This window comes from Fringilla coelebs (genome assembly GCF_963513975.1).
Source record: "Fringilla coelebs genome assembly, chromosome: 2".
Taxonomy (NCBI): Eukaryota; Metazoa; Chordata; class Aves; order Passeriformes; family Fringillidae; genus Fringilla; species Fringilla coelebs.
Window position 1 is genome coordinate 83,702,279 of NC_140029.1, and position 15,020 is coordinate 83,717,298.

Below are 15,020 nucleotides of genomic sequence, written 5' to 3' on the forward strand. Positions count from 1 at the left end.
ATTCAGATTTCTCAAAACACCAGGGATTCACAAGGCACTTTTTACTGAATTAGTACTTTCTAAGGCATCTAAGATAACTCTCAATAGTATACCTTGAAGCTTTACAGATGCAAACCAAAGAATTCTGAGCTTACTACACCATCTCGTGTCAAACAAGGGGAAGTGCAAGAAAATTATTTTAAATTCCCTTTCCGTGACACTACAGACTTTTTTCCTTTAAGAGATTATTAAAAGGCAATTCCATCACCTCCATAAGTTGAAAAGAACATTTATTATCTTAATATGGCAACTCTAACAAAACTTTTGCAACGCTAGCATTTTCCCAAATGTTAATACATCCACGTAACTGAAAACTTCCTTTACAACTTCAGTATTTGACATTCAAAGTTGCTTAAGCTGTTGAAAATTTTATCTTTTGCACACTAATAAGCAGATCAACCTTTATCAGGAGTTTGAAACTTTCTAAAATTAAGCATTTTTCAGAACTAAGTTGACTGCACATGAAATGCTACAGGAAAGTAGAAATGCAAAGATAATGCAAAATACAATAAGGCAAAGGAGTGAAAAAGACATGGAAAATAAAAGAAGGTCTGGTTTGCAGTAAAACTGCTCTTGCTTATTATTTTCTACTGAAAGGGAGTAATCTGGCTAGTGCATACTAGATTTTAGGTACTCGGAAGATAAGAAAAACACACCTACCTTCAATTTCAGAAAAACTATTCACATTTCTAAACAGTATTTATCATAATCAGTATCTGTGTGTCTCAAAGAGACTTTCAGACTGTATGAGGACCATATTTCTTATTATTCAGCACATGAAACAAGTGCAAGGGTGTTGAAGGAAATAAGTTTTATGTTTTGGTTTCCAAAACAACTTCCTGAGGTAATCAATAATCATAGAATCATGGAATCATAGAATCATAGAAGGGTTGGGTTGGAAGGGATCATCCTAAAGGCCATCTAGTTCCAGCCCCCTGCCATGGGCAGGGACACCTTCCACCAGACCAGGCTGCTCACAGCCCCGTCCAAGCTGGCCTTGAACACTTCCAGGGATGGGGCATCCACAGCTTCTCTGGGCAGGGACACCTTCCACCAGACCAGGCTGCTCACAGCCCCATCCAAGCTGGCCTTGAACACTTCCAGGGATGGGGCATCCACAGCTTCTCTGGGCAACCTGTTCCAGTGCCTCACCACCCTCACAGTAAAGAATTTCTTCCTAATACCCAAGCTAATAATCTAACAATGAGCTCCACTAGGGTGTTTCTGGACTACATCAAGCCCCACAATCTGAAATATAAGATTACTGCCAAATTCTTTAAGAATTTGTATACTTCAAAATTTAAGATGCATCTGTTCTATGCAAACATGGCCCATATTTTGAATCGTGGGTGTTAATGAAAGTATGGTTTGAATGCTTCCATTTTGAGTGTCAGAAAAGGTTTCAAGAATCCCTGGAATGTTTTACCTGGAGATGTACACAGGAGAATAGACAGGCCCATGATTTCTCTGCTTGAACTTCAACCATCCACACAACTCCCTCTGTAAGGATGCAAGCCTGATCTCAAACTGACAAGGTGGATTATGGATGCAAACTGAGATGTTCACTGAGAACTGGAGAGCAGGGCAGCAGTAGCAAGCAGTCTTCAGGCACAGACAAGGTGTAACACCTATGGCTTCCACAGATGGCTGTGAGCACTGGTCAGTTGTGAGGGATAGAATCAGCTACCACAAAAGGAAGTTTTATAACTGCGTGATCTTAGCAGATTTCCTTCCAAATCAACAAAAATATATGGGAATAAGCAACTCTTATTCTGCCAAAGTCAAGTCACTTAAGAAAAGTGATGTGATTAGGATGGACATGTGGCTTGGTCTTGGGACAACATTTTGGTTCCAAAACATCTTAACTAGATTATTTTTATGCTCAAACATTTTATTTTTATGATATTATTTCAAAACAAATACTGGGTAATCATCCTGTCATCAGGGCATCGTGCAGCCACTAAACACAAAAGACTGCTTCAAAACTTGCTGGAGAGGTGCAGCCTGGTGCTGCAGTCCCTATGGAGAAATTCAGGCAGTGAAATGCAGCCAGGCAGTGACTTAACCCCATCAAATCAGGCAGCCAATGTGCTTGCTGGCCTGGGTGAGGGGTCAGATGGACAGTCCTAATGGCACACAGGATATGATGTGATCCCTGGCTTTGTGTTAAGGAAACTTCCCAGTCTGCCCATTCACAGACTCTAACAGTCACACTCCCAGCACCAGAAACTGCACCAAATGCATTCCTCAGCACCTGGTACAAGCAGACTCATGACTTTCATGTACACATATTTTCTCTTTGCACTAAATGCTCTGACCTGTAACCATAAAAGTGAGGCAGAACATGTCAAAAGCTCTTGGTCGAATTTCCTGACAGCATTATCCTGCTGACAGCATTATCCACTGACAGAGGCTTCTCACTCCTAAAAAATTACCTGACAGTATTTGGACCACAGTACTTGTTATTTCTCCTCAGAGCAAGATTCCAGCAGTTCCACTTCCACAGGAGTCAATAAAATATTTAAATTGCAGGCATTATTTTCCAGTTAATCTTTAGGAATCCGGTATTTTGCATTTCTCTAGGAAGGTGTGCTATGGGTTGAGAGGCAGTTTTCACCATTATTCACTGCAGCCATGTTCACACAATACTGCTGAGAAGATGGCAGAATACTTAATGATACCAGGCTGTAGGTTGGAAAGTCTCTAATTCAAGACAATAACTGATTCTGACTAGATTTTGGAGTGTTCATAATGCTATTTCTCAACTATGTGGAAATCACTGTGACCAAAAGCTTCTAAACATGGATTTCATTCAACTGCCAACAGTAAAAGTGAGTCCAAAGCAGGTGTTTCAGAAAGGAAGGGCAACACAATGCCATGAGCTCTAGCAGAAGAATTCTTCCAGCCTCCTGAGGTAATTCTCTACTGAAGGTTAAAAGATGGGACATAGACAGCAGGGGAAAGGAAGCAGGAACTTCAAAGCCATTTGAAGAGACACACGGCTAAATTTAGATTAAATGGCAGGCATGAGACTATTAAGTGGCAGATAAAATACGCTGTGAATCTGAAGGAAAGAAGGGAAAGGGACAGAGTCAAAGACAAAAGTCCTCATGCTGAAGGAAGAACTTGCAGGAGACACTGATTTCCAACAGGAAATACTCTGCAGCTCCTGTTATACCATTACTTCAGAAAACAGAAGCAGACAACAACTTTGTCCTGTTACAAGAGCAACTAAGACTGAGAGCTGTTTCAAAGCAATTGTGCATGTCTGGGGATACCCTTCACTTCACAACAAGCTTTTTGACATCATTGCTACACCCTCAGCTTGGATTATCTAGCCTTACTTGAAAGTCTCCAAATGTGAAGAATAATATCTGATTTTGACCTTCATGAACAAGAAACACGGCTGTAATCACAGTACTCAAGGAGTCCCAGAGGAACAGGGCTGTTTCCTTTCCAGGGCAGAAATTGCTTGATCTGTGATTTTTCCCTGATGCTGGACAGAGGCTTCATGGAGATAATCCTTTCCAAATAACTAAAGTGATAACCTAAGCACAAGATGATCTATCACTGCTTGGTTCTGTTGGCTTCTGCAGAAAAAGTTAGGTGAGTAACCCAGAAAATTGCTAAAACCTGAGAAGACAAACATCATACAAACTAAGCACAAGGCCAACAAGAGCAGAGGACAAAGATTAATTTGCATAGCTGTTCCACAAAGGCTCAATGAACACCAGCTATAGTCACATCAATCTTTAACAATAAACACTTCCTTTCACTTGTAACCACACTGTAAACACTGTGCTAGGCAAGCAGTGCCCATTTCACAGGCTTTGTGCACCAGAGGGAGCAAAGCCCATCTGCCTTGTTCGCTGCTTAGAAAATTGCAGGAATAAAACTATTACCCAGAACATCACTGCCTCTAGTAAAGAATATTATTCTTTTTTCCCCCCTTCCCAGGCCTAGTAGAAACTAAAATAGAAAACCCATCATGCTAATCACTGCATCTATGCTCCTTCCACAAGAGAAGCTCTAGGAATATTTTCCAACCGCTGCATTCTTATTAAAGGACAAATGTAAATTTTTAGGAATGGATTCCTTTTTGGTTATTATTTGGGTTCACCAGGAAGAGAAACATTTTTGCCCAGCAAGATATATCAGAGGACACCAGACCCACATACAGCTGAAGTTTCAATACTTTATAAATAGTTGCCTTAGTTAACAGAAAGATATCTCTACAGCACTCTGAATTGCATCAAAACCCACAGAAAACTGCAAGTGCTTGAGCAGCAAGGATATGAATAGAGGCAAATGAGCTCCCTTTTCAGACATAACTTGTGAATTTGATATAGCTTTCTGAGAGATGAAAAAACCTAGTTACATTTACAGTATTTTTTTTTAATTTCTGAACAAGGATCCTCAGGAAGGGAAGTCTGCCATTTCAAAATCACTGTGATATTGAGGCTAAGAACCTGCATTATTCCTTTCACAATATACAGAAAAACAGGCTAATTTGCCAGGAATTATTTTTACTCGAGCAAAAGCCTCACTCAAAGCAGAAAGCTCACATCTCTACACAATGCTCTGTCAACTAAACTATCACCTGTTCCACTACAGTGAGCCTTAAAAACCCATCACAAGAAAATCAATCTGCAATGATAGATTTCAGACAACAAAATAAGTTTCCGAGGCATTTCATGGTACGCGTTTTCTCGTACTTGAGGATTAAAGACATGAGTTGTATGGATCCTACCTTCAAAGGAGAAATGTGCGACTGTAAGACGTATCCATGGACATTCTCTATTTGAGACAAGTTCTTCTCTGACACATGAACAAGCTCTGGGCCTCTCACTTCGTGGGTTAAACGAGGCAAAGTATGGTCATGTGGAGCATCCTCATCTTGATAACGATATTTCTAGAGGAAGAAAACACAAAGGAAGAACAAAGAAGCTTTTAGGAGTTAATTCCTATATTTTAATATAATTGTTGAATAACAAAAAAAAATATGATACAGTAGACAATGATAATCAGATTTCCTAGTGTGTTCTGGAGAGAATGAGTCATTCTTTTTTACCATTGTATCAAAGAGAGAACTGTGCTATCTGTCATGATATGCAAGACTTTCACCATCAAATAGACATTTGAGATGACACACTGTTAATAAAGAAAAAGAGATGTTGATCAGCTAAGCTGGAGTGTCAGACCACATTTCACATCCCTGTGTAAGGAATTAGAGTTCTATAGCCCTTCTCTGCAAAATACTTGAGTTATTTTCCACTTGGCAGTGTGTACTCTGATGCTGGAGAGTACACACACACTTCCACAGAGGCACAGTCCCACAGAAGATTCCCTTGCAGTAAAGTTCTATGCTTATAACCTTCTTCTCCGTGAAGAGGCAACATGAGGAGCTTGTCCAAGATCCCAAATGAAGCTTGTAAAAACAAGGAATATAACCTTTAAAATTAAATTAAATTACCTGATCTGTTCTCCAGCCAGAATGCTGTGTAAAAAGGTGTCATCCCCTCAGCTGTGTCCTGAGGAGGGGGCTATTGGATAAAAGCCTAAGATTTATTTGTATGGCCATATAAGAACAATAAGTCTGAAGTCCAGGTACAAGAACATCCCAAAGCAGACCTCTCCATGCAGCAGACCTCTCTGCTGCTCGTCCACTTCACTTTGACCACTCAGCTATGGAGTGTTATTTCATTTACTCATCCCTCCTAAGGAAACCACCCCAGTGTATTCCTGCCTTCAATCTTATGTATGGAAATGTTTCAGCAGTTGCCAATTATTTTCAGAATACACATGACATGATTTATTCTCTTCTTTCCTGGGATATGCCTGCAGCCCTTCACATATTCACTTTTCAGATAACATAATTAATGAATATATGAAATGACTGGCACCAGCCAAATATTACTTGGGCAAGAAGCCATCAATACTCCAGCCAATGTCACATTTAAGGCTTGGCACAGGGATCATTTAAGCCACAAGCAATCAATTATTTTTTTAATTGAGTGAGTACTCTTTCTAAAAAGATGACTACTCTGAGACAACCTCTTTTAAGTGAGTCATTTGCTCAAATGTAATTAGGAGAAATAAGAGCAGAATACCAGAGTCATCTCATTAACTCAGGAATGGGGAAAATGGAAACATCCAGTGGCTACTTCTTAAGAAGACAAGACAGCAATGACAGATGCCATAAGAAACTCTATCATAGAACATAGAACCATTCAGATTGGAAAGGATCTTTAAGATCAGTGAGTCCAACCATCCAACCCAGCACTGCCAAGTTCACCACTAAACTATGTCCCCAAGTGCCACAAATACATGATTTTGAAATACCTCCAGGGATGGTGAGTCAACCCCTTCCCAGGCAGACTGTTCCAATGCTTGACAGCCCTTTCAGTGACAAAATTTTTCCTAATGTCTAGTCTAAATCTCTCCTGGCACAACATGAGGTTATTTCCTCTCATCCCATCAGTTGTTTTTTGGCAGAGAGACCAACCCCCACCTCACTTTCAGACAGTTGTAGAGAGTGATAAGGTCCTCCTGAGCCTCCTTTTCTCCAGGCTAAACACCCCCACCTTCCCAACCACTCCTCATCAGATTTGTGCTCCAGACCCTTCCCCAGCTCTGTTGCCCTTCTCTGGACACGCTCCAGAACCTCAGTGCCTTCCTTGTAGAGAGTGGACCAAAACTGAAGACAGGATTTGCAGTGTGGCCTCACCATTGGTGACTACAGGGGGACAATCACTGTCCTGGTCCTGCCGACAATATTTTGCAGATAAAAAAAGCTGTACACATACATATACACAGGCTTCCTGTTTCTTACAAGTTTCTGATCTTCTAGGTGGATGTGGGAGGAGTGGAGTCCTTCCCACAATAAGGACTGAGAGCTGCACTGCAAAACAGGACTTGGAGGTTCTTGTGGATGGTAAGCTGGACATAAGCCAACAGTGAATGCCCAGCCTAGAAAGCTAGCCTCATCCTGGGCTGCATCAAAAGAGGAGTGGCCAGCAGGTTAAGGGAAATGATTCTCACCTTCTACTCTGACCTTGTGGCACCCCACCTGGAGCACTGCATCCAGCTCTGGGGTCCTCAGCACAAGAAAGACATTCCCTCCTCTGTACCTATTACAGCAGATCCAGAAGATGGTTACTAATAGGATCGGAGGGATGGAGCACCTCTCCTATGAAGATAGGCTGAAAGAGCCTGGTTGTTCAGCCTGGAGAAGAGAAGGTTTCAGGGTGAGACCCTTCAGTACTTTAAAGATGCTTATATAATGGAAGGAAAGGGATTTTTTTATATAGGCATATAGTGACAAGATAAGGGGGAATGGTTTTAAACTGGAAGAGGTTTAGATTACGTATTAGGAAGAAAGTCTTCCTCAGTGTGATGAAGCATGAGAACAGGATGAAACTCCACAGGGTATTTGTGGATGCCCCATCCTTGTAAGGGATGTTCGAGCCTAGGTTGGATGGGGCCCTAAGCAATCTCATTTAGTGGATGCCATCCCTACCCTTGCAGGGGGTTGAATCTTTAAGGTCCCTTCCAACCCAAACCATTTTATGATTCTATGATTTATTCTATGTTTATATATTTCTTTATGTACGATTAATTTGATTCTATATAATTCAAATATGATTATATATACATACATTCACACACACACACATATATATGTATGTGTGTGTGTATATATGTAACATACATGGTATTCTTTTCAGATGATTTTTGCAGTTTTACACTGCCAGAAGCAGTGTGATGTGGCCTTAAAGAGGGAACATCTCTTTGACCATCAGTAATTCCTTTCCCCATCACCGCACTGCAGTGTAGCTGCTGCATAAACAGGAGCCAAAGCCCAAAGGAAATTGATTCACCCTGAGCCCTTTGCTCCCAAAGAGGAGAACACTTGTGTGGATCTCCAGAGATAGACTTGCTTTATAATTTGAATTGATCTATTTATCCAATAAATGCACATTGCCAGGATAACTTCAGTAATATCCATGTTCACGTGCCATCAACTGAAAAGTTTACGGAACAGATTTCCGCTCTTCTATTTGTCTTTGTCTCCCTCCTATCCCAAGCCCAGCCTCTCCTTCTTCACAAAATATAAGCCTAGAGCATTTCTGGGTCAATCCTTCTATGGGTTTGCCTCATGTTCTTAGCACCAAACTCATTGATTTTCATACATCTTTCCTCCTACAGCATCTCTTCATTGAAATGCTTTCAGCTGTGAACCAAAACAGCTTGACACAGCAAAAAGCCAGTGGTAAGGCTGAAAATACCAAACCAGAATTAAGGTACTCCTGCAGAAATGCCTCATTCATTTCCATCATCCTGCTCTGATGGGGTCCTGCAAACGTCCTTGAAAAAAACCATTCCCTAGAAACCTTTCTCTAAGGACTAATTCAAATTTCTGGAGGGAAAAGCATGATTGCACGGAAATGCTACTCTTCATTTGACAAAAGAACAGGTGGATGTCTTATGATAATTAAATTACAAATCAGTGCCTGCTGCTGACAGGGTATTGTACGCTGCCAACTAGCATCAGATATTTAAAATCCTCTGTAATTACCTATAATGGGGGTGTGGAGTGTGCTGCTGTGAATTTTTAATATGAACGTGCCTTTTTATAAGAGACCATTCCCTCTGCAGTGTGAGGTAATTACAGCATCACTGCTCCTCATGGTCATACTGTCTAAAGGAGCATTTCCAAGGCTGTGATTGCCAAAGAGATGTCAGCTCGACAGAACTTGACTACATGAAGCCAGCAGGAGGTAATGGTCAAAACCCTTAAATTTCAACAAAGGCAGTTCTCAAGTTACAATAGCCAGAGGACTGCACTGGTATGGAAATACAGATGTTCTTATGACCTACCTTTGACAGATTGACAGATAGCTTGGAATTTGTCATCCAATTTTGAGCCAAAGGGAACTGGTATTTTTACAAAAGTTTGTTGTTTATTTGTTCTTTTTTTGTTGCTGTCATCAGTTTGCAGAAAATGCAAATAGAACATTTCAATTTATATCAGGTCAAATTGACCTAAGCTGCTGAATGTGGCCCAGCTGGAGTAGCCATTCAAAAGCACATGTCAGTGGTTCTCTACACAGCTCTTTGGCTGGGCCACACGCCAATACATGACATATTCCTGCTGCTTGCAATAGGAGGACTGAAAAACGAGGGAGCTAAATGTGTCTGAGGGGTCACAGACTCTACAACACCCTATGAAATGAGCAGCCAGTGAATCCTGACCTACTAGAAAACACCCTGAAATGTCAAGAGACACATAAGCAAAGAAGCAACATTGCTTTTCACTCAGCCAAACCTTCATAGTAGAAAACAGCTTATAGATGTTAATAATGGAAAAAAAATACCGCAACGTACTGTGAGATAATAACCCATTCATGAGTGAATCCCCCTCACAATCACTCTTCAAAGCCAGTGTGCTAGCCAGTGGCCACTATATTATGTTTTATCTTGGGAAACACTAGCAAAACTACCAGTTTTAGCTGTTACACATCAGCATTTCAAGTCTTGAATATAATTTCTGTTTTACAGTCCTCCTAATGACAAGCCAGACTTCTGCTCCTTACGAGCTGTGATTCTTCATATAACCCATTTAACAGTGAGAGCACAGGAAAAGGAATTTCTGCGGAAAATTTCCCACATGAAACAATGACCTCTTATAGATCCAGTTGTCCCACTGCAATCTGGAAATAGGCAAGGTATGCAACTGGGTCCCAGTACTACCTTCCTCTTAATTCTCACTCACTTGCCTTTTCTCTCAAACCAGCATCTGAGCTTCTTTGCAGCTCCCAAGTAGGTTAGCTCCATTGCTAGTCATCTGCTGGAACCTGGACATGGGAGCTGCTTTTGAACAGCAAGCATCACCCACCTTCTGCATGAGATTAGGTCCAGAATTCAACACACTGGATTTTCTGAGAGAGGTTTTGGATGCTCCATCCCTGGAAGTGTTCAAGGCCAGGTTGGATGGGGCTCTGAGCAGCCTGGTCAAGTGGAAAGTGTCCCTGCCCATGACAGGAGAGTTGGAAGTAGATAATCTATAAGGTTTCTTCCAACTCAAATCATTCTAGGATTCTGGGATTTTTTCTCAGTATTAGCACTCAACAACAACACAATAAAACATAATGGACTTGGTCCATTTAGACAAATGAGGAATCAGCAAAATCCCACCAAAAAAATGTTAAACGTCACCTTGTCCTACTTTGGTGCTCGGTTTTTTCTTTGGTCTTCAGTGTGTTAAATTTTACTGTTACTGCTCTCCAAAGGCAGCAAATTTCAATGTCATACCAATGAGCATCTTTGGAAAACAAACTTTACAATTTGTACACACAAATCATTGGGCATTCATCCAATCATGAGCAGAAATAATATTACTCATCCAACTGATTGCAAATGAGCAACACAGCTTGAATTCTGAATATTTGCAATCAATCTATAGAGAAAAAAGAGAAAAAAAATACTCTTCTCATTATATAAAATGGAAGAAATCACAATCTGCTTGCCAAGACTGTGGAAGTAGATTAGGAAGCTTAAATCATTGAATAATTATACTTATTGTGAATGACTTGCTCTTTTGCTTATCAAGTAGATTTCCAACAAGCTTGTCACTATATCACAGCAATACCTTCCATCCAAGAAGCCCAAGAGCTTTATAAGTGGCAGTCAAGACTGATAACATCCTGTTGATGTGCATCATCTAAAGGTGGGTAAAATTAGGCACAGAAATGCAGCAACTTGTTCAAGGTCACAGAGAGAATCAGTTCATTAGGCAGTTGTAGAACTTGGGGGTTTTTCCAGTCTTTTTTTTTTAGTCCAAGATCTAGTGCACTTACACTGACTTTAATAGCCATGATAATTATCATTATTTAAACATAAGTTTGTAGGTTTGCTGATGCCACTGTAATTTCTTTTTAATGTTTTGGTCTGTTTTTTTCCTCACAAATGTTCCAGGGTAAAGCAGTCTTTCTAAAGTCAGGACTTAGGTTTTTGTCTGTCTCAGTGTAATAGCTGGCAGTACTTTGGCTGATTTACAGTGTGCTATCTCTGAGAAACACATAGCGAATTTTAGAAGACAAAAGGTTTCCTCTAAAAGCAAAATTAGTTCACAGAAAGAACATTATCAGTGCTGAATACTGAGAATTTGCATGTATTTTCCATTTAGTACAACCAGAAGTTAATTTATTTTTTTTTAAGAAGGAGAAAAAACCCTATAATTTCTTATCTCAGTTTATTGAAAGCACCAGGTTTTTGCCCATAGCAGGGAGTATATGCTTAGTTTAAAAAAAAAAAAAAAAGGCAAGTATAATGCAGTGGAACAAATATGTTTTAAGGTATTCTCATAAGATTTTTTTTTTTTAAACCCTAAAAGATTTTATTTTTCATGATGAAAAAGAAGTGAGATGGGCATTAGCTAAGTACCTATTCGTTTTGTCAGCTGGAGGTAGTTGCACCTTTTCCTCACAAGATGGCACAGTAACCATCGAGTTAAAGCATAATCTCACTTTGAACTATGATATGTTGCAGGGAAAAAATAAGTATTTATGCAATGTCATAAAACTTCAAACGATTCTTCTTTTGAACTGACCTGATATAAAATTATTAAAAAAAAAAAAGACAGCAACCTTTTATAGTAAGCATACATAAAGAAGCAGTGATGGTACATAAAGCTGGCAGATGGAAGAAAGTTCAAACAGTTCATAAAAGTATCAAAAATTACAAGCAAGTAGAAATCTATCAGTTTTTGTGAGCTTTAGAATGAACAAAACCACTATGTATTGACAAGACTGAGACTAGCCCAGAATGCTGCATTCCTCCAGGAATTCTAAATCCTAATTAAAACCGCCTGCATGCAAATCTGTACCATGAGGTATTCAGCTCCATATGCTGCATCACATTTTGGACCTGTTAACAGCACCAGTTTAGCCCTCTGGAGGCTGCTACTTGCTATCCAATAATTTAAAATAGATTTTTTACTTGAAGTGCCAATATACAAAAAGACATCCTAAGAGGATGCCTTTGCTTGGATTAAATGGTGAACGTGGCTGCAGAGTACAAAATTCAGTAAAAAGAGAAAAAGAAAATCCAGCTAATACTGATTGTTTATCTAAGGGGAGCAAAGGAAAGATGAGGGGGAAACTGTACCATTCATCAGCATCAGGCAGTAGCTACTTCTCTATCCCTCTGTCCTGCAATAACATCACTTGCTTACTTCTTTTTATAGTCTACAATTATTCCACTCAAAGCATTTTTTTTTTCTGGTAGGTCCATGTTCCCCCAATTGCTTTAGGAGCTTTCATGCCTCTGCAGCTCCTTCCTTTTCCCCTGCAGCTCCCTGTGCAGCCCTAGATATACATCCCCATTGATCCCCAGCACAGAGGCACTGACCCTCATACATTCTCTTTTTCCACCTCTTCCCTGCCTGAAAGAGAAGCTTCTGGCATGGGAGGGGACTGTGCTGAGGTTACAGCTGAGCATTTGGAGAGGCAGAGCTGGGAAATGCCATCAGTTGCCATGTCTCAGTTTCCCTGCCAATAAGCCTGCGGTGGGAAAGCAGCCTGGCAAAACTGACACCCGAGGTTTACATCAGAAGAGTACAAAGTAATCATGGACTGTAATAAATAAATAATGCATTAGCATTGCCTGAAACAAAAGGATAAAAGAGAAACAATAAAAAAACCACAGAACTAATGGCTTGCCCCTTTTGTGTTTTCTGTACCAAAGATATATATTTTAATTTAGCCCAGCAGCACGTGACACAGCAAGCCATTTGTGTGTTGCAGCTGAAACCTTCTCCCCTGGTTTCACACAGAAATTATGTGTCTGTGGGATGCCAGTATCATTTTTCACAGAAACAGGGGGATTCTGCTGAAAGGCTCTATGAAGGAAAAGGATGCTCTCAGGCTAAGACAGGTGAATGCTATTGTAGATAACTGCTTCTATTCTTGCTTTTACCACAGAACTCTCACTCATTGCTAGGCTTTTCGCAAAACATAACTTTCCACAGCTGTAAAACTGAGATATTCCTCACTTTAAAATGCCCTGCAAGCCACAGATGGCCAGTTTTTTTGCAGAAGTGCTGAGCATCAGCAGCTTTAGCTGAAATGAGTGAGAGCTGGACTTTGTACAGGAGAAATACCATGGCATCCCGTGCCCTCGGTCACCTGCATACTACAGTTCTTCCTATTTCTGCCTGTTGCTTCTTGTCCCACTGCTTGGCACTAGTGAGCAGAGCCTGGCTCCCTCCTCTTGACACTCTCCCTTCAGGTACTTCCATACATTGATAAGTTCCCTTCAGTATAACAGGAAAACCAATGAAAAAAATAATAATGGAGCAGCTGGAACTGCTTGCATTAAATAATGCATGAAGACATATGTTGAATGTAAAATGCCATATGAAGTACCACTCCACGTACTGAAAGAAGCAGAAAGCCCATGAAAACAAAAGTAACCATATAATTAAAAATGTAATAGAGTTGATGCATATTATAATACTACATTACAATATATGGCCACAGAGGGCCTGCAATAAAATTGCTTAGAGCATCTCAATTCTTGCATTTCCTAAATCTGAGTGGTTAACTTTATCACTCTGCCATCCTTTAACAGTTCTTTGAACACAAAGTATACACACATAAAAATACCTCATAAATTTTAATAGCATTCCTGCTTCTTCTAGTGTGAGGAAGGTATAGAGATAAGTATTTTTCAGTATTTGTGGAAAACTATCTTCTTAAATAAAAATACAAAAACTTTATGTACATAAACTTGGCAATCTCACTGTTGTCACCCTGATGAACCTAGACCATTAGCTCTGAAGATAAAATTCTTTTTCTACAAAGCAATTTATGTTGGAGCTGAACAAGTTATTACTAGTCTCAAATATTCTTCTTATCAGTTCCCTCTTTGAAAAGCTATGAATTTTTACCAACAGAAAGATGGATTTAGTCCATTTTAACTAGATGTTCAATAGGCCAGCAAAAAACATCTGTGTCAGGTGCATTTGCATGTGCTTGACACTTATAAGGGTTGAGTTAAACATTTCAATAGCAGGGCACTTACTGAAAAAACAGCTATGGGCTTTTGCGTCTTAATCCTTCCACAGCCTTTCAATACAGCATAATTGTGATAAAATAATCTACATTTTCAGATACTTTAATAAGCCCTGGTTAGTGCATAAGCAGGCAAAATAGCTGTCATTGTAAACAGAACACAGAGAAACACCAAGATATTGAATTAACAAGGGAATATTTGCTTTACTGAGGCTGTTGCAAAAACCTATGTTTCCATATTTCATCTCTCCACAGGAACCTAGTTCCTGATCTAGGGAGGTTTTGGTTCCAGGGGAAGCTCCTTCAGCTCAATGATCTGATGGTGACACATCAGGACAAAACTCCACCAGGTCAGGGGCTGGGCAGGAAGAGAGTACCCCATTAAATTGCACAGCCTGCAGGTACACTAAGCTCAATGTAATGGGAAAATTGCTTGGGTTTACTTCCTCTGATGAATTTACCACTCCTTTGGCCATACTGTACCTGAAATTAAGAGGGAACATTCTATCATCACCTTTATTTATTCCATTTAAAAATAAACCAACAGAGGTATTGCACCTGCATTTTCTGAGGTGCCAAGCAAGCCTCCCAGCATAGCTTTCCTTTGTTCTTCAAGTCCTGTAAGGCTAAGCCTGAACCAAGGCAGTGAGTGGGTCCTGGAGAATAGAACTCCAGGTAGCAAAGCAAAATTGCAGGAAAGCAAGGGATATGGGCACAGATCTCCCTTGTTTGCAGAACTGCTTTTAGACCTAGGCATCTACAATTTGCCTTTGTCTTACTTGGATATGGAAGCATTTTTCACATTAGAGCTTAAGTGTGGGAATCAACCAGTACTTTTCCTTATGGATGAAGACAGTGATTCTCTGTTGGGGCTATTGTTATTTAGGGATCTCCTTCCATAGCCAT

At 40.1% G+C, this 15,020-nt stretch overlaps 1 protein-coding gene across 5 annotated transcripts in view; it reads right to left on the reverse strand.

The window, feature by feature from the left end:
* DLG2 (discs large MAGUK scaffold protein 2) overlaps positions 1 to 15,020 on the reverse strand; it is a gene marked incomplete at its 5' end in the record, with an annotated part of 981,693 nt that overhangs the window by 517,521 nt on the left and 449,152 nt on the right. For all 5 annotated transcript variants that reach the window (XM_084227140.1, XM_084227144.1, XM_084227143.1 and 2 more), the window contains one exon: positions 4,790 to 4,951. In XM_084227140.1, the coding sequence (XP_084083266.1) occupies positions 4,790 to 4,951 (162 nt within the window). The remainder of the gene's footprint in view (positions 1 to 4,789; positions 4,952 to 15,020) is intronic.